Genomic DNA, 13,827 nt, shown 5'->3' with positions numbered 1-13,827 from the left:
AAATATAATTAAGTGCATATTTAATATTAACCAAACACACAAGGAAATATGATATTAATTATCAAAACTCACATATACACGTAAAATCACCTAAATCTTATTCTTTAAATATTTACACTAATATACTCTTATTTTTTAGAAAAATATATAAAATAATAAAAATATCACATTATTATTTACATCACTCGTTTAGTCAAATATGTATAAAACTAGCATATTGTAGAAAACACACATATAACGAAAATTAATCCAAAAATTTATCAACATATATTATAAAATAATTTTAACATCAAGTTAATTATTAAAATTCTATTTAATTAATAAAATAGTTTATTATAAAATTTGGCGTGTTACCATATGCACTTTCATTCTTGTCGATCTATGTATCGTTAACCAATTCGAAGACAATTATTCACATCAGTAACCAATTCGAAGACGATTATTCACATTGATAACCAATCTGAAGATGATCATATACATTTTTGTCGATCTACACATCGTTAATCAATTCAAAGATGATCATTTACATCCTTGTCGATCAATGCATCAATAACCAATCCAGATACGATCATTTACATTCATGTCGATCTACACATCGGTAGCCAATTTGAAGACGATTATTTAATTTTATTTCGATTTATACATCGGTAACCAACCTGAAGACGATCATTTTTATTCTTGTCGACCAACGCATCAGTAACCAATCCGAAAACGATTATTTATATTTTTCTCTTTTTATTATAATCACTATGTTGTTATAATCTAATCTAATATTCCGATTTGTAAAAATATAAACAAGATCAATTATGAATGAGAAAGTAAAAAAGGATATGACTAAAAACTCAAACCTCCGATAATGTTGTCACTGGAGAACCGACCACCATTACCATTGTTACCAAACATATATCTATATAGAGAAAGACATTCGCACATTTAACAATAACTCGTTCTTTGCTAAAACAAACAAAAAAAACACCTTTTGGATAGATCTGAGCAGATGAAGAGATCAACAATAGCTGAATTTCTTCGTTGGTAGGTCGATGGATGGTAAAACAACCGAACCAAAATATAGTTCAGTCAAAGGTGGCAACGCAATAGAGAAAATGAATAGTTATTTTTTCGAGGATCATTGAAATGAGTAACAGTAATAATAAGAAAGAAATAAAAAAATATGACTTAATGTCTTTTATAATTATGGAATGTTAAAAGTTAGTTTTTTTTTTTCTTTAAATAAATATTAACTAGTTAAGTTATACTAGAATCAACTAAAAAAATATCCTTTTGCCAACAGATTCAACTTAAGGACATGTGTGTTAACATTAAAAATACTATTATAATGAGAGAGTACATATGATAAGTGGTGTGGTCTTTGAGTATATAGGCATCCTAATATGCAGTTCAGCTTTGCAGACCAACCGATGGGACCCAATATTTAGTTTTTTTTTTTTTTAAAACCAGTAATGTGGTAAAAACTAGTAACTGATTGTTGATATTGAAATGGATTTTTTTAATATTATTTATTTAATTAAAATGTAGTTTGAAGGAAACCTACAAATAATATATAGTATGTTGATTCTATTGTTTAATTAAATGTGTTGTGGTATTTTGATCAATTTAGATACACGTTCATCTACCTTTTTACTATTTCTTTTTGATTGTTAGTTTTATTCTATAGGATCCTCTAAACATGTTTAATATTTGGTATTAAATTTTAATTTTTTTTTAAAAAAATAAAGATAAAATTATAATTAAATATTTAAGGGTTAACTAGATATAACTTTCTTTAATCTTCAAATTGTTGTGACAATTTGGCGATCACAACACTAAAATAATATTATTTTTTTTATAACTAAAATAGAATTAAATGAGACGCGACGTCTTGTTAATTTTAGTTTAAGACGCATGAGTTTTGATAATTTTGTGATCTTAAACTTTCGCAACTAAATCCAAATAAATAACCAAACATGCTCATAAAAAAAATCAATTTCTCATACTCGATGTTTTTTTTTTCTTCATCAAATCAATAATATTTTTATCACATCAAATTTTCGCAACAAAATGCATTTCTTTAAAAGCAACCAACACACAAATATTTTCTACCAAGAACTACATAGTTTTGATTTCTCCATCGCACCGAGAGATACGTAGGAGCAAGATCATACTATTGTCAAGCACATTCATAAAAAATATTTTTCTTTTTCACTTCTCTTTCTTAAGCATGCTTTTATTTCAAAATCACATTCAAAAAACAAACAATTGATATTCATATTTAATAATAAGTAGAAATAAATATATTTAAGTTAACATTAATTTTGCACAATTAATTATAAGTAATCATATTTTAACGGATGTCGTAGGGTGCTAATACTTTACCTAGACATAATCGACTCCCGAACTGTAAATTTGATTTCAAATACCAGTTTTTATTATTTTTTATTTTTAAAGATTTTCCAATATTTTCTCTATTTTAACATTAAAAATTTTGGTGGCGACTCTATTGAATTCGAGAAATACTCGAAATTTTAGGCCGCAACAATCATATTTAAATAACACAACCTTGTACTTTCTAGAATAATTTAATTGCAGTATATTAATGATTGCCCCACATTAATTAATTTCGTCTTTTAGTTCTTTGTCTTTACAACTACTTCACTATTTTGTGTTTTCAAATATCTCTTGTGTGTAACCTAAAATCATTAATTGCATAATCTTTGTATCTTCTTACTACCTCAGATGGTCCACGATATTGTACCGGTCCAGCAACTTAGGCTTCATATGCCAAATGAATTACCAAATGCATTATAATAGTAAAAAATGAAGGAGGAAAAATGGTTTCCAACTGACAGAGTGTGATAACTATTTAAGACTCCAATTGTGATATACATTCCACATTAAGCACCTTAGAAAAAATTTGCTTGAAGAAATTTCAAAGATCAATCAACACCTAAGTGACTTTATTTGGAAATGAACCTCTTAATGTTGTAACATCCTAAATTTTAAAATTAACTATTTTATCAATTAAATAGGATTTTATAGAAACTAATTTGGTGTTAAAATTATTTTAGAATGTATGTTAATTATTTTTCTGATTACTTCTCCTTATATGTGTGAATTTCTTATGGTTTGATAATCGTATATATATTTGATATAATGAGTATAATAAATTATAAATATTATGCTTAGTTATTTAATTTATTTTTCAAATTATAAAACAAAAGTATTCTATAGAATATGTTTTTGAGTGAGTTTATATGTAGCTTCGCATTAGATATTTGTAGTGATATTTTCGTGTGCGTTTAACTAAATGATAAATGTGTGCATAGTTATATTTAAATTATTTATATCTATTTTCTATTTTAATTATTTATTTTATAAATAATTGTATTAAGATATTAGTAATATTGTGACTAATTTCTTTTACTTTTATATATTTTCTATTATACAGTGATTTGATACATCTTTATTGTGATTTAGTAATTAATATAAGTTGTTGATATTATAATTATTTATTTTATCTTTTATTTCTCTTTAAAGATGGTAGTATTATAATGTTAGTATCTTCAAAAATAGTAATTTAGTAATTATGGTAATAATTATGAGTATGAGAATTTTAGTTATTACTAATATATTTTAAAATATTAATTACTTTATTGTATAAAATATTAGTTTTGAAATATTAGTAATGTTTTACTAATGAAATTGTGTTTAAAAAAAGTGTTAAAAAATTAGTTTTGATAATTATTAGTTTTACTTTTTAAAAAAAGAAGTAAAACGTATTTTATGGGTTAGGCCCATACGCAAAAATAAAACTTAGTTAAATAATAATAAATAAAAAAATTAACTGAAAAGAATATCAAAAAGAAATGTATGAGAAAGAGAGAGTATGGGACACACAATCGAGGAGGGCAGCCGCACCTTGAGAAGAAAATTGGTTTCGACGATCGATAACTGCTCATAGGAACTTTTTTTCGTATTTTGTCCAAATTTCAATATGTTGTTTGATTCATTGAGTTAGTCAATTAAACATACTTTTATCAGATTTTTAAACTATCTTAATTTCTCTCTAAAATATATGGCTTCTTTATTTAGAGAATTTGTTGTTTTGCACTGTTCTTCTTCACCGTAAGTCCGATTTGAGTGAAACCAACGTCAAAACGACCATGCGAATAGTGGCTATATTATTCATTTATTAGTTTTTGATATAGGAATAGTTTACTTGACACAATTTAGACATTTACCTTTTTAGAGAGTGTTCTCGTAATTTATTTTTGACGTTTACCCATAAATTGTTGAGATAAATCGATTGACGGACAAGGCCTCAAAGAACATATTATTTTGCTTGTGGGCTTGTATTCACATGTGAAAGAATTGAAAAAAGGTAAGAGATGAGACGACATTTGATTTCATGAGTATATTATAATGTAAGATGAACGGGAAACTGTATTTCCTAACAATTCATTCGGGGCTCGCTACGCCCGACAGTAGCTCTATTTAGTAATAATTGAATTAATATGTCTAATTACAGTTTGTAGGATTAAAATATGGATTAGACACTTTTATAAGGTGTTGTCATATTTAAATTTTGGAATTGTGTGGTATATGTGAAAAAAGTTTAAGTATTTATTTTTAATGTGTTAAAAGTCTTATTTTTAAAATATATGTGATAAAATTTGAATTTATGTGTGGCATATGATGAAGGTTTTAATTTCTATATGTGTGTGATGAAAGTTTAAATTTTTTATGATGTAACAAGTTAAAGTTTTGATTTTTATGATACTTTTATGAATATATGACTTCTTGATATGTATAGTGGAAGCTTTGATATTTATAATAGTTGCATATGAATATATGATCTTCATGATATGTGGGGTGAAAGCTTTGATTTTTATGATGGTTGTTTATGAATATTTAATTTACATGATAAGAACTTGTGTTGTATGATCTTAATGATATTTGAATAAAGTGATGATTTCGTATAAGTTATTTTATGATCTATTGACCTAATCTTAGTGGGTTGTGTGAGAATGTTTGATTTTTATAATATATCATCATGTCATGACATATGCATCTTAGTGGACTGTGTGAGAATATTTTATTTTGATAATGCACCATCATATCATGGCATATGCATCTTTGTGGAAGTTGCCTTTTGTGGCGGGTTTGTTTTTCCTATTAGTATGAGTGATTTTTCTGTGTGTAAGTTTCCTTAGTGATAGATATTATATCCGAATTATATAGTTACCATGAGCATTGATCATAGCATTTGGGCACATGTTTCTAGGTTTTTAGTTTGGTATTTTAAAATCTCTTTATAGCTTAGATTAATATTTTTAGCTTGTTTCTAAACTTTTGGTCAAATTTGAATTATAATTGTATTATTTACATTTTAATTTTATTATTTGTAGTTTGACTCTTTCTCGCTCTATAGGTCATAACTTGTGCTCTGGATATCGGATTGACACATATGAGCAGGCGTTGGAAAGCAAAATATCATAGCTACAACTCTTTTGTTGGAAGAAAAGACCAATTCCGAACTATACTGGGCCTAAATTGCATATTTCGTAATCTGGACTTTTGTAATAATTTTAATTAGCAGGTCACTTGTTTTTAAATCCTAAACCATAAAGTCCAATATCAAGTACTATATATTGGCAGTTTTGTTTCTTTTGAACGGACGTAAAAATTAGGATTCAGATTGCTACAAGAAATAAATAGTTTTTATTTTAATTTCATGGAAGACTAATTTTATAAGATTAATCCACGAGTTCAGAGTTTCATCAACACCTTGAGATTCAGGTTACACTGTCAATTTCTATTCATGATTATATTCTTGTTTATTTGATTATATTCATATTTTGATTGCTTAAATTAAATTTCAATAGGATCGATTAAATTTATTTGACATAATTTGGTTTCGGTTTCTAATTTAATTGAGTTATAATTTTGCGACGTTTGATCGTTAATTGTAATATTTTGATGATTGTGATGCTTAATCCAATCAAAGAAACCAAATTCACATAAGATTGATTACGCTTGTTTGATCAATTCTATAGTCAAATAATAATAGAACAAATTAGAAACTAAACTCATTGATAGAATATGTGATAGGTCTGAAACTCGAATAAGTGGATTAATCGTTTTGCTCATCTGTTAAATCAAAAATCTAAAAAAAACCCTTTTTTAATTTCAACTTTCAATTGTTATTATTATTATATCAGAAGCCATTGCGAAACGATTCAAGTTACTACCTCTATTTATATTTTATTAATTGTATTTGACCCGTGTACGACATCGGATCAAATTGTGTGGGAATATTTTATTTTGATAATGCACCATCATATCATGGCATATGCATCTTCGTGGAAGTTGCCTTTTGTGGCGAGTTTGTTTTTCCTATTTGTATGAGTGATTTTTCTGCGTGATAGATATTATATCCGAATTATATAGTTATTAGGAGCATGCATAATACCACACCATCTTTTGATTATTTTGTTGTGGTCAATGTGTATCTAATGTGATAAGAAATTCTCTTAGATGATTTGATGTTATAATTAGATATTGATTTTTCTTAAGTGATTCTGACTCTAATACGATTATTTTCTTGAATGTTTTGACATATTGTGATGTGGTTGATACGATTATGTGTTGATTATTTACATGTTCTTCTTACTTCTATTATACTATCAACATGCATTTCATAGTTAGTGGTGACCGTGATGGGCCACAGTGTTATTGTGATTGTGATGGGCCATAAGGTGGTTACATAAATTGATTGGTTTGCCTTATCTTTACGGGGATTTTTGAGTCGTGTGGGTCTGTGATAGAATTCATTTTGGTAAATCATGCTAATTTGTGATAGGTGGCACCTTGATAATTAGTACTGGTCTATGAGAGGAGATACATTTATGATTTGTGTCCTTTGAGGAGGGTGTGGGAATTTCTGAATCATGTGCACTAGCATATAAGCATTGCACTAGGGTGCTTTGTCACACAAGTCATGTTTGTTATATGATGACATTTATATGCATGTTTGTTTATCACTTGATGTCATGTCATGTTATATTTCCGTACCTTGTATTTTCGTATATATTCTATTTTTAGATTGTGACTTTGTACTATTATTGTGGATCGGGCTTACACCCAAGGTTCTTAGAGTTTTGGGTCGTGCGCGAATTGCAATAACGTTGAAGACACGACAGAGCGATGATTTGAATTGGCGATCGATACAATGAGGTTTGATGCCACCCGTGGATCCTCAGTACCATGTCATCCTCAATTAGAGTTCAAGATCAACTTAGATTTTTAATTAAGGGATTTATTCATTTCTATGTCCCTTATTGCAGTATTGTTGTTGCAATAAAATTTATATATTTGAAGAAGTTGTGACTTTTTTTGTCAATGTGAATTGTTCGGTTGTAAGTAAGTCAGTTGTGTCGAAATCATTTTATATAACGCAACAATGATTCTAATAGTTGTTTTTGGAAAATAATTTTACAATTAAATATTGTACTTTCATTTTAATCAAATTACGATTATGAGTATTTTATCCATAAGTGTTTAGTTGTTTTAAAATAAAAAATTACATTCTCGCATTTAAAAATCAGGGTGTTATATGAAACCAAACTATATGCAACATTTGCATGATAAATACATCATTTACAAGTGTTTTAAACATTTCTATTTCATAAGCCATAGAATGTAGTTTGATATTAAATCCAACCTTGAACACTCCATCTAAATTTTGGTGCCTCTCAATCTCTCTTCTTTGGTGGATCTCGTTAACTATTCCTTGATCCAATACATGTGTTGGAAGTGTTTCATCATTTGCAAGTGCTTGAATCAACTCATCAACCCATACAAAGTATCCACAATAACTATATTCATCCTAAAAAAAAAATTAATTTCAAATGTGAAAAATAAATACTAATACCCAACTCATATTACCATAATCCCTATAAACCCTAATCACAAATTTTCCAAAATTAATTTTGGGACTTTAATATAAAATCTCCAACCTATATTACCTTGTTAATTGATGAAGATAAAGACCAAGAAAAGTGATCAAATTGCAAGCTCAAAAAGAAGTCAACAATCAAATCAACTATGATCAATATGCTAGAAGTCTTATAATTTAAGGTACATGATGCAATCTAATATTGTTATATTTCAAATGCACACGAGAACCTTCCATTTTAGCATATGAATCAAAAGAATTTTCAAAGTGTCAAAATGCATGAACAATGTTTGAAAATCAAGTTTTTGACAAAAATCAAGGTTGTATTCGACTACATATATGTGTAGCCGAATACAGATGAAGTCAGAAGCAAAAATTACACATCTATATTCGACTAACGCATGTTGTAGCCGAATACAAACCCAATCCAGTAGCTAAAACTGCACATTTGTATTCGGCTACATCATGATGTAGTCGAATACAAAACCAAGTCAATGGCAAATTTCAGTCATATGTATTCAACTACATGGATTTGTATTCGAATACAAACTCAAATTGTTTGAAAAATTTGAACGTTGCAGAAGTGTATTCGACTACACTTAGGTTGTAGCCGAATACAACTGCAAAGCAATGCAATTTTTCAGTTCGGATTCAATCTAGATCATTGCATATATTCATCAAACTTCTACGAACGATTGTCATTGATCTCAAGTGATGTTTTAGGAGTATAAATACCTCATAGTATCAAGTTTAAACAAAGAATCTAAGAACAACTTTGTGAAATATTTTGTGAATTATTCAAAGTCATACTTTCATATTTCAAGTGCATGTTTTACATTGTCATATCATTGAGAAATGTTCTCTGTTGTACTTGAAATTATATTAGACTGCTATCATTATACAAGAAAGCATCAACTTTTATGCCCTCTTGATTACAGTAAAAATCATTATTGTAAATTAACTAAGTTACTGTGTTGTTTGAAGAAAGTGGTGTATTTTCTTCAATGAGTGTAAACTAAGATGGTGGTGTGCTATTTAGGCAGATTGTTAGGAGTTTGTAACTGAAGTCTTAGAGTTAGACTTGTACTTATTCTAATAATATTTGAAATTTTCGTGTTCTTTATTTTTCTGCCATTTACATTTTACTATTAAGTCTCTAAAAACAAGAAAATTTCTAAACACCTAATTGAGCAGTGTAGAATGGTCTTCCTCTACTAATTAACTTTGCATCATTATAATTGTTCTTGTGATGATTAACAAAAAAACAAGGAAGAATTTGAGAAAGAAATTTAGGCTTAGATCAAGGAAGATAAAGAAGATGAAAATGATACGAAGACATATGTGAGTGCTATAAAGTGTGATGGTGGCGGTGGTTGGGTTTCAAGAAGGGAAAGTAAATTATGAGAAGGAGAAAAAAGAAAAAGTATATGAAAAAGAGAAAAACACAATTTTTCCATTTAAAACTTCATTTTTTTTATTTTTTATTTTTAAATTTAATGTCAATTTGTTCTATGCCTAATCATTAGGGGTGGGCAAAGTTCAGTTCTGAACTAGAACCGTATGAAAATTGAACCGAACTGGTTTTCAGTTTGGAAAAACCGAACTGAACCGGTTTTCAGTTCAAAGAACCGAACCGAATCGGTTTATAAAAGTGGTGCACCGGTTTATTATTTTGAAACGAACCGAACTGGTTTAACTTCATTTTTTTGTTTACATAGGTCAAAATTTATATAATTACCCCTAATTACTTCTAAAAAAAATTTGGTTCAAGTTTTTTTGAAATAAAAACCGGTTTGGTTCAGTTTTTTTAACAAAAAACCGGTTCGGTTTGGTTTTTTGAATTGAAAAACCCGTTCGGTTCAGTTCTAGTTTTACAAAATCAGTTCGAAAACAGTTCGGTTCTTAAACCAGTTCAGTTTAAAACCAGTTCCATTCGGCAGTTTGGTTCAGTTTTTGGTTTTTTTGAACACCCCTACTAATCATCATATCACATAGAAGAGAATGACACTCCACTCAGCCTAGTCACCTACTTAACATAGTTAACAGAAAAATAGAGAATTTAATGACAACATCCAATTGAGTCAGGACCAAAATAGTAGTTTACTCATGTTCTTAACAAAGTCCTTATTGCTAGGGGTGTAAGTGGACAAAATAAAATCAATCAACCCGAACATCCAAACCAAACAAATCCAAAAATTATCCGTTATTTTTGGTTTGGGTAAAAAATCAAACCAAACCAATGTAAACTGAAGATTACCGTTTCGAGTATTGGAATTTAGTTTTAAAATCCAAAGAAAATTCAACACTATTCATTTTTTTTATATATTTATTTTTTACACAAATACGGCCTAATCAAACAAAACTTTTTTTTATACAACAATCAGACCCATTAAATCCAATCCCAAACCCTAGATTGACATCCTTACACTCACTGACTCACTCGTATCCTATGTGCCGCTCATTCACTCACACTCACTCGTATTGTATCATCCTCCTCAGCCCTCACCTCATCCCTAAATCCCATTTCGCTAACCACAACCCACTCATTGAAATTGCATCGCTCACCTCGTCGTCACTCACCTTGCTATCTCGATCGTTTATCTCTTACCAGCCCATAACTCTTTCTCTATTCGCTTTCTGTTTCTCTCAGAACTCCTTCATTTTCCCTCTCTCGGCCATTACTTGTCGCCACGACCCCCTCTCTATTTCTTTGTCTCGGTTTCTTTCTATCACAATTTGTTTATTTCCATTGAAGTAACAACATTATTTCTTTTTTATTGTTTTTTTTTTATTATTTGTTGTTTCATTTTTCTGTTTTGATTATTTTTTCCTATTGTGCTGTGTAAAGTTTTTATTGTTGTTTCCTATTTTGTTGTATTGTGACGATTTCCTATTTTGATTGATGTCTCCACATTGTGTGTTAGTTTTAGCGCTAAACTTTTTAGAACAAAAAAAATACAGTTCTATTACATTCACTAAACTAAAATGTTATTTTAGGTTTTTAGGTAATTTTAAGTTGAACAAGTGACAAGTGGAAGTGTAAGTGGCATAGGAAGTAATTCACAAAGTGAAAATGTGGTAACTGCTTGCACTTTATTTTCAATTCCAGAACCAACTACAAAACAACAACGAGCAGTAAAAGGTTCAATTCCAGAAGTAGAACCGGTTTCACAACAAGAAAACTGAAACGAAAACCTAATAGACCTCCTTCTTCAACTTGGGAGCACTTTACAAAGAATAAAAATAGGGTTGAATGTAATTATCGTAAAAAAACTTATGCATGCAATAGTTCTTGTCATGGAACCACTAACATGAATAAACATTATAAGGTTTGCCTTAAGAACCCAAATGGGGTAGTTGATAAGAAACAAAAAAACACTTACTATATGAAATAATTATGAAGATGACCCAAACAACACTATTAGTTTTAAGCTTGTTGAATTTAGTCAAGATATGACCTGTTCAGTCCTAGAAAAGATGACAGTTATGGATGAACTTGCTTTTAAACATGTTGAAAATGAAGGATAAATACTTTACGAGTATGGCTTGTCCTAGATTTAAAGTTCCTTATCATGTTACCATTGCTAAAAGATTGCATGTTTTTGTATAATGATTAGAAAGAAAGTTAAAAAGCATATTATCTGTGAATAAACAAATGGTTTCCCTTACCACGAATTGTGGAACATCAATCCAAAATTTGAATTGTATGTGTGTTACTGCTCATTATCTTGATGAGAGTTGGGAGTTGAATAAGAAATATTGAGTTTTGGTTTGATTTTTGAAGGAGCCATTGGGAAAGCCTTAGACGAGTGCATGAAAAATTGGGGAATACAAAATGTTTGTTGTGTAATTGTTGATAATGCAAGTGCTAATATTGTTGCTATCACATACTTATTAAAAGGATGAATTATTGGAATGGTCGTCGTTTGTTAAAGGGGGAGTTCACACATGAGATTTTGCACACACATTTTGAATTTGACCGTTAGTGATGGTTTAACTACCGTCCACTCATCTATTAAAAAGATAAGGATTGCTTGCAAGTTTGTTAAGATATCTTTGACTAGACATGTTAATTTTAAAAAAGTGTGCAAAAGAGTGCAATAAAGATAGTAAGGCAATGACAACTCTTGAGGTTCGAACTCGTTTTAACTCTACCTATTTGATGTTAGAATATGCAGTAAAATATGAAAAGACATTTAATTGACTTCAATATATTTGTGAACTTTTTAAAGATAATTTATGATGCAATTCTTTCTTTTTCTGGTTTATTGCATGTTACATCTAATACATTCTTCAAAAAGTTGTGTGATATTCAGAAGTCATTAAAGAAATGGACTAAGAGTTAGGATGAAAAGTCGAGGACAATGTTAACAGATATGCAAGTGAAGTTTAACAAGTATTGGGATAATAATGTTATAAACTATCTTTTGTTTGTGACTGTTTTTCTATATCCCCGTTATAAGTATGACTATATTGAATTTTGTTTTACTAAGATGTATGGTAGTGATAAAAGTAAAGATATGTTGATAACATTAAACGATCTTGTCAAGAAATTGTTTGAGCATTATGTGGTGGAACATCTCATTCCTAGTAATGAAAGTGAGTCTAATAGTGTAGCCTCGAGAATTGGTACACAAGCTAACACAAATCAGTTTGTTGATGATGTTGATGTTGGTTGAGATACTGTATTTAGATTGAGTATGGAGAACAAACAAACAAATGTGAAAAAGAGTGAGTTGGATAGGTATATTGAGGCAGATGTTGAAGACAACAAAAATTCTTTCATTATTTTACAGTGGTGGAAACAGAAGTCTGGATTTTTTTATGTCTTTTCCCGCTTGACTAGATATATATTGGCTATTATGGTGTTTATAGTGTCATTTGAGTCTATATTTAGTACAGGAGGTCGTGTGCTCGATTCATTTCTTAGTAGTTTGAGTTTCACCATTGTTGAAGCTTTGATTTGTACCTAAAATTGGATAATAAAACCAAACGTAATTGATTTAAGAGTACCGATGGATGAAGTGCAACAACTTGAAGCAGGTATGAAATTTGATTTGTAACCCAACTATCATTTTTGTTCACTTTGTTATTATGTTTCATTACATTATCAAACTAATTTATTGTGGATTGTGTGCTTTAATTCTTTAAAATTATTGGATTTATGTATTACTAGTGTTGGGGTTAATATCGATGTCATGACATGAATAAAGAATGCAATCTAAGGTTATATTAAATTTGATCTATTCAAGTTGAAAATCAATTCTAATTTCTAACTGTTTATTTATTTCATGTTTGTATCATTCAAACAGACTACTACGACCTACTTTGAATCATTGTCGTTTCCTATTTATTTTACATTGTAATTTAAATTATCATTTATAATCTAGACTAAATTCTAATTTAATTTGACATTGTTATTACTTGTTTTGTATTTTAACTTCTGATATTGCACTATGTCATTTAAAATTATGTTTCAAGGACCAAATTCTATTATTGCACTATTGCATATTTTGTTTTAATATTTTAAAATTAAATTATGAATTTGTAGTGACAACTGCATTTTTATATTCTTTTTTTTTATTCTACCAAAAATTTGAAATGTTTATAATTTTTTTTTTATTAAATCCAATCACCTGAATCAAAGCAATCGTGTATCATTGTTATAGTTTGGTTCAGATCCCTTCATTAAAAAAAACAAGTAAAATTGAACTAAATCAATCTATACAAATTTTATTTAGATGAATTTATTTTTCGCAGAAAATCAAATCGAATTCACTGGCCATTACACCTTATTTACAGCCCCACTTAATAAAAATAAATAATAATAATAATAATAATAATAATAATAATAATAATAATAATAATAATAA

General features: G+C 28.7%; 1 protein-coding gene across 1 annotated transcript in view; it reads right to left on the bottom strand.

Annotated features, from left to right (window-relative positions):
* LOC101501431 (serine carboxypeptidase-like 45) overlaps positions 1-10,478 on the bottom strand; it is a 37,533-nt gene extending 27,055 nt beyond the window's left edge. The window contains exons 1-2 of the mRNA XM_073363423.1: positions 10,425-10,478; positions 7,721-7,885 (exon numbers count right to left, since the gene is read on the bottom strand). Coding sequence (XP_073219524.1) covers positions 7,721-7,885; positions 10,425-10,478 — 219 coding nt within the window. The remainder of the gene's footprint in view (positions 1-7,720; positions 7,886-10,424) is intronic.
* Positions 10,479-13,827: the final 3,349 nt, after the last annotated feature.

Source organism: Cicer arietinum, chromosome 1, assembly GCF_000331145.2.
Source record: "Cicer arietinum cultivar CDC Frontier isolate Library 1 chromosome 1, Cicar.CDCFrontier_v2.0, whole genome shotgun sequence".
Classification (NCBI taxonomy): Eukaryota; Viridiplantae; Streptophyta; class Magnoliopsida; order Fabales; family Fabaceae; genus Cicer; species Cicer arietinum.
The sequence above is the reverse complement of the archived record's forward strand: the minus strand, read 5'-3'. Positions and strand labels throughout refer to the sequence as shown.